At 45.8% G+C, this 13,635-nt stretch overlaps 1 protein-coding gene across 1 annotated transcript; it reads right to left on the bottom strand.

Moving 5' to 3' along the window:
• Positions 1-1,652: 1,652 nt before the first annotated feature.
• On the bottom strand, positions 1,653-10,641 carry pak6 (p21 (RAC1) activated kinase 6; the record flags this gene model as incomplete). Its single annotated transcript, XM_080783598.1, has 8 exons — positions 1,653-1,820; positions 2,222-2,356; positions 2,978-3,103; positions 3,438-3,564; positions 5,100-5,233; positions 5,592-6,128; positions 7,046-7,717; positions 10,438-10,641. The coding sequence occupies 8 exons, from the start codon at positions 10,639-10,641 to the stop codon at positions 1,653-1,655; spliced, it is 2,103 nt and encodes a 700-aa protein (XP_080639724.1).
• Between the last annotated feature and the right edge of the window lie 2,994 nt (positions 10,642-13,635).

Raw genomic sequence — 13,635 nt, 5'->3', positions numbered from 1 at the left:
TATTGTACAAAATTAAAATGTGTAATTCTCAGGTTTTCATGAAATGACCCACATATAGAAATACAAATACATGAAGAAACATGTAGCATCCGTGTGGGATTACAGAGAGCATGTGCAACGTGTTCTCAGCTGGTGGACCTCTTGTAGCATCACATGCCAAGCCTGTGTGCTTTATCTATAATCTATATGCAAACTGATGCAAATACTGTCATACACACAAGCACACGCATGCACGCACGCACACTCACGTGCACGCACGCACACTCACGTGCACACACACGCACACACACCTGTGGCTTTTAAAAAGTCAATCACAATACACAGAGGGATGTCGGATGCAAAGTCTGACATTTCATCATACTCAGACACACGCGCGCGCGCACACACACACACACACACACACACACACACGTGCTTACAGCACACTTCCAAAATAAAATGAAATACATTTTTGAATTCATCTCATAACTTACAGCAAGTATAAGGTTCTAATATACAGAATTTATATTTACATGTGTTTGTCTGCTACGTTTCAAGTCCATTGTCTAAAATGAAACCTTATTCACATCATACAAACTACCCACAACACCTTTTTGGAGAGAAACTATAAATATCAAAAGGAGGAATAATTCCATTGTTGTTTTTCTTTTCTTCCAGTAGCCCAACAGTAGCAGCTGGGCATTATACCCATTAATTACAGAGAGAATGGAGGCTTTTCTCTCATATCCCAGTGTAATACATTATTCAAGCATTCACATCAGGCCTATTTGGCCATGCAAAAGAGCCCATTTCAGCACTGAAAGCGTCCACTGATCAGGTAATAGTCTGGTTTCCACCACTAGATTGTGGATGTGCAGAGGTACCTCGTGTTAAGCTCTCTCTCTCTCTCTCCTCAAAAATGTCACAATGAGATGCAATGGTTCGAATCACAAGCTTTAACCACTCAGGCCCTAAAGTCATTGTACGATAGAATAGCGGAAATAGCTGATCTATAAGCTCACAGCACGCCATGAGCTTGTAGATCACCTATTTTCTCTATATATAAAAAAAAAAGGGAATGGAAAAGTGGGGACATTTTTGTAAATGTTTTGGAAAATCTGGAAATGTTTTAAAATGTGTTGGAAAATATTTGGAAAATGTTTGAAAAAAGGTTTACAAATTGCGCCTATAATGACATGCCCAAAATAGGGACGCCATGGGGTTAAAGTGGTTAAGCTTCACATGTACCCGACTAGGGACAGTCTTGGTGGGTAGTACTAGTGCGTGTTCATTGCGTTTCATTATCCTCCATCGATTATGCACCGCGTTAAGAAGAATCCCACTGGATACCATAGGAATCCCGACACAGGTTGGGCTCAAACTGAGTTGAGATGTGGGGAGCAAGCAATGCTTACATGCTTGCCGCCTTTCTTTAACTCACTACTTAAGTGCTATTCTTTCAAGACCAAGCAGCCCATGTCGTGTCTGTCAACCAAACTTGCTGTCTTGCCGTGATCCCTCCAGCAGCACCATGCTGTCTGGGTGCTCTCTGTGGAGGAAGCTGATCTCCCCATTGGCTGTTACAGGGGTTTGGAGCCTGTAGATCCACAGCCTGGCTGGATGGGTCCGACTGAAGGCATCGAGATTTCAAACGGACACGCGTGCCCAGAGGGTCAGCAGCGGGACATGCGCTTGCGGTACTGCTCCACCAGGGGGACCAGGCACTGGGGAGAGCCGCACTGCAGCAGGAAGGGATGCTCCAGGAGGTCCGTGGCGCTGGCTCTCTCCATCGGGTCCCGGGTCAGCATACGATCCAGGAAGTCCTTCAACACTGGAGAGATCTGGGATGGAAGGGGAGGGGGAGAGTGTCGTCTTAAAAAGTGTGTGTGTGTGTGTGTGTGTGGGGACTAAGACTATATTTTTTTGGGGGCTTTTTTAGCTTTATTGATAGGATAGTAGACTGGCAGGAAATGGGGAGAGAGATGGGGAGTGACACGCAAGCAAAGGTCATCGGGATTGGGATTCGAACCCACGACATTGCACCCTATGGTGCCCGGACCACCACGCCGGCGGCACAGGCCAATACTAATCATTCCAGGTCCCCTGTGGTATGAGAGTACTATTTTTTTTAGAGCTAAGGTTTACACAATTAGTCACTCAGATTCAGCGGTTTGGGTGGTTGGGGTTTGTATGTACTGTATGTTGCTCTGATTCTCTGTTACAAAGTGTTCTCATACTGTACCTGGCTGGGGTTGCGTACAGTGGGGGCCATCTCATCTCTCAGTCTCTTCATAGCAGCTACTGGGGTCTCACTGAAGTAGGGAGGCTCTCCGTCCACCATCTCTACCACCATGATGCCCAGAGACCACACATCCACCTGGCACGCATGTACAACCATTTCACACAATCAACCTTCAGCTTTCAAGTGTAAATCATCAAAGTACAGATTTCCCCTGTGCGCCTGTGGGCATTTAAGGGTGTAGTTCACCCAAAAAAAGACTTATTTACTAGGAGACTCAGTTGAGACTCCACCGGTCATCGAATTGTTGGCTCAGGAATACGCCAAAAATAAAACCATCTCCATGAATTCAAGGCTTTTCATGGGGTGTGTAATTGATAGAAATGTTTTTTAAGGTCACAATCAGGGACTTATTTTAATTAACCAATCTGTATAGGGTGTGTGGATACAATATAACTAGTAGACCTACGCCTACAGTGTTTGGAAATGGTTTCCCTATTCTTTAATTGATACATTTTAGGAAATGTACTGGTTGACAAGGTCAATAAAGCTATTTGAAGTGCAGGGGCTGCCTATCAGTGACGTCTCAATAGCCAGACAAAGTTTTGATTGAGGTTAGTTTAAAGCATAGTTCTTGTGAGGTTACAGTGGTTAGGTTCTTATGCCATGGCACAGCAACATTTCAATGGTGAACTTTTCTGGAGCTGTCGCTGCAAGGCTGTAGTTGTAATGAACATGGAATGTTAATGCGTTACTCACCTCGGTGCCGTATGGAGATTTGGAGATGACTTCGGGAGCCATCCAATATGGTGTGCCCACAAGCGATTTTCTTTTCGGGATGTCCTTACTGATCTGGGCACAGAAGCCGAAGTCGGACAGCTTGATCTGTGGGGGCGTTTGGAAATGATTGCTCATTCATAATGCAACATGGCATATTGGGATCTGTTATGTAATGACATTCAAATATGAGACATTTCAAGTGCAGCCCCATTTGAAGAGCGGAGCGCTTGCTACACAGCAAAATCACAAGTTTTGCTCAGAGGGCACACGTGCTGTATGGATCCAAATGGACCTGTATGGGTCCGCACCTCTGAGAGCTACTGTACAACATATAGAACCACTGGCCATATTATGGGTCCATTTGGTTTCATTTGTACACTCCCCACAGTTAAATGGACAGGATTTATAGTACAGTGTAGATGGAGGGATGTTATCGTACCCTCCCGTCCAGTGTGAGCAGTATCGAGTCACTCTTAATGTCTCTGTGGATCACTCCCTGTGAGTGCAGGTACGCCAAGGCCTGCAGAACCGCCTCACACACTGTGGCAATTTGCTCTTCGGTCAGCCTGAGGGGCAACGCATGCAAGCACACACGCACGCACGCACGCACGCAAGCACACACACACACACACACACACACACACACACACACACACACACACACACACACACACACAATATATTTACACACATTAGTGGGTGTTGCTGCAGTAACTGCTTCAGCATAATACACTTAAATCCATGCGTTATCATGCCGCAGGCAGACAATAAGAAAGTATGCCAGACTTGAAAACAAGTAAAAAGCTTCCGTGTTTGAAGTCAATTCTCCCTGTATCATAAATCAAACATACTGTTTACTGTAGCTGCTGGCACATAAATAAGAGACAAGCATTTTCTGTTTCAAACTATTACAAGAGTGCTGTGCTCTCTAAGCCCTATAAGCCTTTCATCGAATCACAAAATTTGTCATTCGAAGAAAATAGCAGATCTACAAGCTCACATGGCATCACATTTAATGTGATGCCACCCATGTGAGCTTGTAGATCTGCTATTGTCTTTTTAAGATTCTAACATTTTTGGAAGTGTCTGCCTACATTGAAATACGCCGCATTTAATTACTGACTAAAGAAGTGCCTTCTATTAGTGATGGCCTACACTGTATACAGTTTATAAAGTGTAGGCCAGTGTGACAAAAAAGAGATGCCTCAAGTTCAACACAGAAGCTTGAGCCATCACTCCACTTCTCATTTTAGCAAGCTATCGATCATGCTAAAAAATATGACTTGAAGCCAGAAGGAGGTGTAATTTAGCAAAGGGGTTTCATTCCAGACAGTTCTGTCGATACAGTGATCTTAAAGATGTGACGAGCACTGGCTGTGACAGCTGGCTTATTTTAATGGCAGTCGGCTTGGGAGAAATGTCCCATATGAGTCCACACATCTGATTCTGGGCTCATCCTCGGGGAGTACGTAAACCAGCAGGGTTGTTAAGAATCTAAAACAGAACAGCTAATTTAGTTAATTTACTTTGGAAGTTTCCACCTTCTGCATGCGGATCAATATGTTTCCCTTGTTTTGGATGCATGCTGTATTGAACACCACAACAGGGACACCAAATCAAATTCTTCGTCCAGCAGCATCGACTCCCCCACATGTCATTTCAACATGCACAAATTGCATTATGTTATTGAATTATCGTGTTCCCCGGAGGAAGATGTTATTTTCGGCTGTGGTTTAGAATTCCGGGATGAGGCTGAAGGGGATTCTTTGTGATGCAACGTTTTACTTCTTGTACCAGAATCAACAGCCACTGGTTCACTGAGTCAATACCATACTACCACCTTGTGGTTGAACTAGTTATTAAAGATGATCTCATAACTAGACTGAATTAATGCACTTGCAACATACTTGATTTCATGCACTCCCAATCGGTTGCGTTTATCTGGATCATACAATTTGCTATGCTTTTTGGTGAATTTGTGAATATCTGCAAGCTTGTAGATCGGCTATTTTTGCTATTTGACAAATATAGGGCATAAGTGGTTAACCGAGATGTGCATAGATGATGGTTGATGTTGGGGTCTTGTAGTTACTGTACGTACCTGGTTTCAGACACAATGTTGGTCAGTGCTCCACCCTGCAGGTACTCCATGATAACCCACAGCTCCTCCTCCACCAGGGCCGACTTGAACATCTCCACCACGTTCCTGTGCTGGTAGTCCCTCATGATCACCACCTTCAAGGGACACCAAACAACCAGTATAGCATCAAAAAGGCCGGGGAGAAGACCTATGTGACATGACCGCTGACAGGCTGAGAGGCTTCGACAGATGTAAGCAGGAGAACTTTCAATTGATAAACAAGTGTTGTTTGTGTTTGTGTTACTTGTGTGGCGCTTTGAGATGGAGCGTCCAGATTTGTAGGTGTTGTACTGTATAGCATCGGACAGTGGTTCTCAAACATTTTTACATCAAAGACCCCCAAATTGATACGAAATAGGCCGCGGACCACCATTTATGGTTTTGTGCAAGCCAGGGATCCCATAAGAATGGTTCCCACTTTGAGAACCATACTGATAGAACCGGACACCGTACCTCGTTAAAGAGCAACTCTCTCCTCTGCTGCCTCCGCAGGTCCATCATCTTCACCGCCACCTGCCGGCCGCTGTGCTTCTCCCGGGCGATGCACACCACCCCCGTCGAGCCTTCGCCGATCTTCACAAAGTTCTCCAGGTAAGACCGCGGCTCTCCCTTATCCACCACCATCTGCAGGGCGGCCTTGAACTGCTCGTGGGTCACCTTGGGCGGGTCCGGGGGCGGCCTGGGCGATGGGTGCTGCTGGGGTCTGAAGGCCGGCGAGCAGGTGCCGAGCGGACTGGTGGCCAGGGAGCCCGGGGGGGACGGCCGGGGCTGGGATGGGCTGTCCTGCATGACGTAAGAAGGGTTGGGGCAGCCGGAATGTCTCAGGAAGGGTTCTGGCCCGTTGGGTCTCAGCTGGCCCATGTTAGGGGACAGGCCCAGGGTGTAGCTGGCTGAGGAGCGGACGGTCCTTTGCGGCCTGATGCCGCTGACCAAAGGGCTGCTGGTGCCAGTGGGCAGGAAGCTGGAGTGGTACCTCACAGCAGACTCTGCCTGCAAGATAAGAGGCAGAGGGGGGAGGGGTGTCAGAGAAAATTGGCCACTTGCCCAGGGTCCCTGCTCCGCTTTATAACTGAATATAAATCACATCCTTCATTGTCACACTCTGCATCCTATTCACCTGATATGCCCCACACAAAGATGTTGCCACAGGGACCCAAATGTCCCCTTGAGATCTTGCCAAACATAGCATCTCTCGGCGCTTACTAACACGCAGGGACGCAAATCATATTTTATGGCCATCAAATAAAATACCCCACAGCTTTAATTGATCAGTCATCTGCGGCATAAAGCGGTGTGATTGGCCGTGGAAGACGGTGAAGAATTTGACAGTTTCGGCATTAATGTGATCCCCCTCTAACACTTGCGGAAAGATGCCTCAATTTGCAGTTTATGGCAATAAGCAGATTAATACGAAACAAAACAAGTTGATGAGCATGATGATACATGACACCTTTTAACTAATACCTCTATCAATAATGTGATCACATTTTGGGGATGACTATTGGTACTGGTTGGTTCAGACATTTTTAGGTGTAATGTGTATGTGATGACAAATCATGTAAAGGCATTTCAGCAAATATTGTCTAATAAGTAAATTCTATCACTTTAATGTAATGCAGCATTTCATCAGAATCTGTTTAATCTGTTTAACCATCTTATATCAGGGATTTCCCTCATATCCCAGACCCTCTATACGCTCATCATTTTATATCGCCCAGTTCTGCATTGTGATAAATTAATTATGCATGCATGTTTTCTGAGATTATGGTATCTTCAATATACCAAGCATAGTCTCTTATATTGTTGGGCATCTCAGGCAGAAACCTTGTATTTCCACATTGGACACATTGGACCATTGGAACGCAAAAAAGAAAAACGTGTTTCCACCTGACGGTATTCAGACTTACCTTCAGATCATAAGAGGAGAATGGCCTCCCGGGGCTGTTGTGTGAGTGCATGTAGAGTGGTAAATTGGTGCGGTACTCCGTAGTGTGTCCCCCCATGAGGTCTCCATGGGGCTGCTGGACAGCCATAGCCGGGCTGTAGAAACACGCTATGGGTCTTTGGTTAGGTGGGACCCCCCTCGGCAGCTGGAAGTCTCTCCTCCACACCACCCTTTCCTGGGGACCGCTCATATCGCTGCTCATGTAAGCCCCGTGGCTACGTGGCTGGGGGGCCGGAAACTGGGCGGGGGGATGCAGGGGACCGTCCAGGGCGTTGACGCTGACCTCATATGTGGACTTGGCCCTGGGCAGGATGCCGTTGGGCTGCAGGGTGATGCTCTTCTTCATGCCCAGGTAGGGCGTGTTGGTCTCACTGTGGATGTGCCTGGCTCTGTCCCTCCAGTGCTGCCGGGACGGATCCTCGTCCTCGTCCTCGTCGTCCTGGGTCAGGCCCTCGTACTGGTAGGTGTCGCCCTCCTTGACCTCCCCCAGTCGTCCCAGGGACTGGGCTCTCTTCCTGGACGCAGGGCTGCTCTTCCTCAGAGAGTTGGAGCTGGTCACGGACAGACGGTTCATGTCATTGATCATGGCCGCGATGTAGTCACCGTGGCCTATCATGCTCCCCCGCACGATGGTCTGAGAGGGGAGAGAAGGGCATTCATCTTCGTCACACTGTGTTCACATTATGTGAAGTTTGTGCTGAGGCGGATAATGAGCATGACATAATCATCACTCGGAGCCCAGTTAAATATAGACCTGAGAAGCTGCTAAGAACATCTTTGTCAGTCAAGACACAAGACTTGAGACTTTCCCCCCAATGGATTGTGGTGACAATGCGGTGACAAATGTACACAGCAAAATATTTAAGGGGACCCAGTAACAAATAGGTTGAGCCTATGCAACTCCCCCTATATTGCACAATTCAGATGATCAGTATAAGCTGATGACGAATGTCTTATGCCCGATTGATACTATCGAAAATAGAAGATCTACAACCTCATAGTGCGTCATAAATGCGACACAGATGCTATTTTTGGTGTGCGGCACCATTGTACGATGGAGCATAAATTAGGCATCAGACTGGTAAACTCAAAGGGCCTAAACTTCCCCCTGGCAGAGAATGACGACACTGACATGAAGCAGGAGGTGGCATTTACGGTTTGAACCTATCGGAGAGGACGCCCAGTGGCATCTTTTAGTCAGTCTCTGGGTAGAATGGTTGTTCAGTTTACAGTCACTCAACATCTCCTCTCATCTGTCTCTGCCTGGTCTGGTGCCATTTGAGCTGCACAGTGGGGCTGAGGTCAGCCAACATGTCACCCAGTGCCTCCCAGGAAGGGGACAGTGATAATGACCCAATTGGCTGATTGTTTTGGAAGATGCCATTATAAAACGTTCTATATTGACTAGACTCAGAGCTGTACTATATATTCTTCCCCTGTGCAGCAAATGCGTTTGCTGAAAATTGACGATCGACAAGCTCACAATATGTTACGTTGCGATGCTTTGTAAGGTTGTAGATTGACTATTTTTGGCGAATGTTCCACACATAAAAGGGATGCTATGCTGTTCAAGTGGTTAAAAGCTACAATCCATAACTTTATTTGTGAATAAAATTACATTTTGACTCAGTATGTACACAATATAACTAACACAAACTGTGGTGGTTGTAGTTCTGTAGTTCTGTAGTTCTGTAGTGCTGCCTGCTCTTCCATTGAAACATTGTGCTTAGGTTTACTATTTTTCCTCTTCTCAAACAGACTTTCTGTATTCCTAGTATTAGATTATTATTAGTAGTAGATTATTTCAGCGGTAGCTTGGGACCGATGTTCAGCTCATGCAGGAAGGACATGAAGGACAGTTTTAAGCCCTATAGTTTTAGTAGTTTATAGGTATGACAGTGTCAGGAAAATAGCTGCTTTATAAGCTCACAATGCATCTCATGGTAGCCGTGGCATGTTGTGAGCTTTTAAATCATCTATTTAGAAGAAAACAAAATCACACCTCTGTGATGGACGCCCAGATTTTTGGGGGCATGTTGATGTTTGACGATGATTTATTTACAAGATGTATTTGTATCAGCGAGATGACATCGCTGATTATTAATATTTATCCTAAACAAACATTAAAGTCCATAGACTTGCTGGCACGAATTACATCATAATTTACCCTATACAAACATTACAGTCCATAGACTTCACAATGCACCATAAACAAACATTAAAGTCCATATTAGACTTTGGCTGGGACAGGAAATGTATGATTAGGCTCTGGACAAACATAGACTTGGCTGGCCTATGATGTAATTTGGGAAAGCCATGCATTGGAGAGGCTAGCACCCCTCAACAAGTTCTTGGCCTATATATACTGGCATACATGCCCAAAATCTGGACGACAGGTTGAAAGTGGGTAAAGCAATCAAGGTTTTCCTCCCTGTCCGCTTGAGGGACATGTTTTCTCTCAAATTATATTTGATCAGCCTGGCATGCTTTGTTATTTACATTGCATGAGTCTGTCGAGCAACAGCAATCTCATCTTGATGATGCTATCAAATCTATAAATCCCACCTACAAGCTGACATGATGGTTCTCATATTGCACAGTGGCGACCACATCCCAGTTGCTATTAAAAAATGTGTGTGTTTTGTCCTTTTTTATTTTTATTTTTTATTTGAAGGCGGGGGACGTATATAAACAGAACAGACAGAGCGCACCGCAGAGCGTGGAAATCCTGAGATTTGCAGGCTTTATCGCTCACTGGCATTTCCTTTGCTGTACCTGCACTTTTCAGTCCCTCTGCCTGACATCTGTGGGGAGGCACCATGGATCGTTATTAATTGCCTGCATGGAGTAATAAATCTTGCATCCCTCGGAGGATTCAACGTTGTACAGTCAGTGTACACAGCAGGGTCATTAGCCCAGCCCCGTGATAGATAAGAAAGCAATATGACAGCGAACGGGAGGGGGGCATGCAGGGCCTGGCCTTCTGCACTGCCATCACAGGATTATGCCGTTTTCTGAGGGACAGCAGGGGGCCTCTGCAGCACTGAAGGACAGGTATATATATATACACGTTCTGGTGCATTCGTAGAATAAAAAGCACTGTCTGTTTATGGGACGGAGTTACAAAGAACTCTTTGTGAAAAGTTCATTGGCCACTTTCAGCCTAGAATCCTTATTTTGGACAATAACAGAAAACAGAAAAGGCACTAGTATAGAGCCCTGCGGTCAACCACGTGGGGTTTAAGTGGGTTAAAGGGCTAGTGGAGTATGACGTGCAGTTCAACGAGAGGTCACAGGAACGGATCAATAAACAGATAGAGAGGATGGTCCAGCAGCAGCCTTCTGCGTACGTACCTTCTTGGGCCTCAGCTCCACCTCCGTGATCCTTGACGGGTCCACCATGGGTTTGGGCCGGCGTAGGTTCTCTATCAGGCTCTGCCATTGGCTCGGCAGGCCTATGAAGCAGCCCCGCTTGACGTCAAACGAGGTGTGGACCCGGTGCTCAAAGTTCTTGGGCCCCGAGATCTCGGGCCTCTTCTTTTTCTTCTTGCGAAACATCCTCACTGGGTCCACGCGAGTGACAGCTTGCCCGCGTCAGGTCGGCTCTGTGTGAGACATTTCAGACAGGCCTTGACACATAGCACAAAACGCAAACGAAGCACACATGCAAAAAAAGATTAGATAATGTAAGCTTATTCAAATGAGCTACGGTCGCAGACATGGACTGACCGCTCTCCTCTAGGCCCTGCACTTTGAACGGACATATATTCAGCTGAAATCTGCCTTGCAGATGTCTTCTATAGTATGCGAGAGAGAGAGAGAGAGAGAGAGAGAGAGAGAGAGCACAGGGGAAAGGATCGAAGCCATCTGTCTAAAAGCAGATCTGTCTCCAAGCGGGTTCTAGACCGCATCGTTTGCCTGTCACTAGCGCTTGTTCCGCTGAGCCTGTCTCGGTGGAGAGTGGGAGGATTCGTGCACACATGTGTAATGAAGGATATCTCCTCAATTAAAGCTCATTCATTCTCTTTGCCCTTTTGCTGACGAACATACGGCCAGGCAGGCCAGTACCCACAGGCTTCCAATGCATTAGTGAGCGATGTACAACACGTGCACGCTTGGGGCACGCAGGCAGCATGGACACACACACACACACACACACACACACACACACACACACACACACACACACACACACACACGTATAACTTAATTTGGGCGATCGCCATGAACCCACACATTTTTTCAAAATGCACACAAACAAGCTACGGCGGGCCATTCTTCATAGCCTCAGCATAACCCCCTCATAAGCCATGCTAATTACAGACTTGGGTGTCTTTGATTGCTGAGAATCTAACCACCCTATCCTCAGATGGATGACTCTATGTTTGGCCCGCCACTAAATGCGGAGTGGCTGTAATAGAGGCCGTGCTGTCTTTTTTTTGCAGTATGTCTATTTTTTCATTCTGGAAGGCAGAAAGTAATTAAATGCATTACATCTCATTTCCTCAGCTGCACAGCTGTACTGAGAGATAAGCACTCACATTTAAGTCTTATTAGTAGTACAATTTCATCTAGTTTGTGCCATTTAGGGCATGCCAGATGCTATTCTAAATGTCAAGCTATTCTAAATCATCATAACAGAGATAAACAGACGTAAACAGATCTAATATTTGTTGTTGTTTTTATTCCTCGCCGCATGGCAAATGTTACAATCTGTTAACCATGTCCTGGTACGATGAATAGTGAAAATCACTGATCCTCAAGCTCACAACACGCGTTTTGAGCGTTTTGTTCACATTTTCTGAAAATATTAAAATGTACGCCTATAATTAAGGACATGCCCAAATTAGGGATGCCAGGTTTATTCAGGTTAAGTACGGCCTGCTGTGGGGAACCTCTGCTTTGTACGTTATTATGTGACCACCGCACATGAGCGGCAAGGTGCCCTCCGTAGATCAGATAGCGTCTCCCATCATGTGCCGTGAAACGGTGGGAGAGGCGAGGAAATGAGGTCCGTGCCGTACGTGTCCTGTGCTCAGCAGGACGCTCAGTCCATCAGTGGCTCCCTCCACCTCTGCCCCTCAAGCCTCAGTTGAGTTGCGTTGAGTTGCAGGTGTCGCACATCGAAAATAGCCAATCTACAAGCTCACGGCACGTCGAAGTGCAACGCATTGTGAGCTTGTAGATCTGCTATTTTTTACTCTAATCAGCCACTCGGCCAGGCGCCTGTTATGAGCTCTGTCATTGTGTAACCTGATTGTGTCACTGACCCAGATGCCTCATACGGGGCACCGAAGGCGGAAGGGGGTCAGGACCCACGATCGCAGAAGGCTGAACCTGACTCATTAACAGAAGGCAGTGAGGAGAGCATAGGTAGGGGGGATAAACATTCCCCACCCCCCATAAGGCTAATTCAATCACAGGGCCAATATCCTAAGTGTTGCGTAAGTGCAGCGCTCTATGTATACGTAATGGTGGTGGTGGGTAGGAGTTTAATTCCACCTGACAGGGAAATTATGTGCTCTGGCGGGGGGAGTACTGAGTTAGTTGAACCTGAATGCCATGGAGAGACGGGGCCCATGGTTATCCTTCAAAGAGACACAAAAAAGCTTTTAAGCACCGGTTGTGCATGGTTGCTTTTTGAATAAAGCATATACAGTTATACTGTACTGCAGACAGTCAATCATTCGGGCGAATAGCTATTCTACAGTAGGCTAAGTGCAGATGTTTGGCGTTGCCTGTCCCAATATTTACGCGTAGAGTGTATCCTGTATGTACAAGCAAATCAATCAATATTTACTCATGAGTGAAATGCAAACTGCTAGAGTCCTCCACTGCCACTGCCAGTCATAACGTGGGGGGGATACCATCGCAAATAATACGGCTGATTCACGCGTGACTTTATCAGGCATCATCGATTCAAAACAGCCAGTTCAGGAAAGTACTTTTACTACTTTTACTTCCAATATACTTATAATATTACTTATATAACTCCAATATATCTTAGAAGGAAATATTGGTAGTAGGCCTATATTTTGATGCCAATACTTTGTTACTTTTACTAAAGTATTTTTTTAAATACAGGACTTGTACTTTCAACAAAGTATTTCTACATTGTGGTATTGCTAATAAAAATAATAGTAAAATAATTGGAGTACTTCTTGCTCAGCAGAAAACTCTGGACCACTAGTTCTGTATGAGATTAGCTCTGGAAATACAAGCTAAGCACCACGTTATTGGAACCAAGCATAAACGCACGCATACAGTATGACCGCTGATTCATGGATGAAATGAATTGAAAAGTAGATGCAATTATTGATTTACAAGCTGTAATCACATGCATCTGGCCTCATATCGACCTCTCTGAATCCACCAAGCTTATGACTGTCTTGATAACAATATGCTATTGATCTAAGCCCATTGGGCAATAGCTGAACTTGCACAGTGCATAATCATGCTTTCTGGGCACATCCCGCTGGACTGCAGGGACTTGACCCTATGCCTCAGTGGTCTTGTCTTGAATCTATCAAAACTCTGGAGTCTACTGCTGTC

This window comes from Protomyctophum bolini (assembly GCF_963924005.1).
Source record: "Protomyctophum bolini genome assembly, chromosome: 15".
Lineage (NCBI taxonomy): Eukaryota > Metazoa > Chordata > Actinopteri > Myctophiformes > Myctophidae > Protomyctophum > Protomyctophum bolini.
This window is presented reverse-complemented; position numbering and strand designations above follow the sequence as displayed.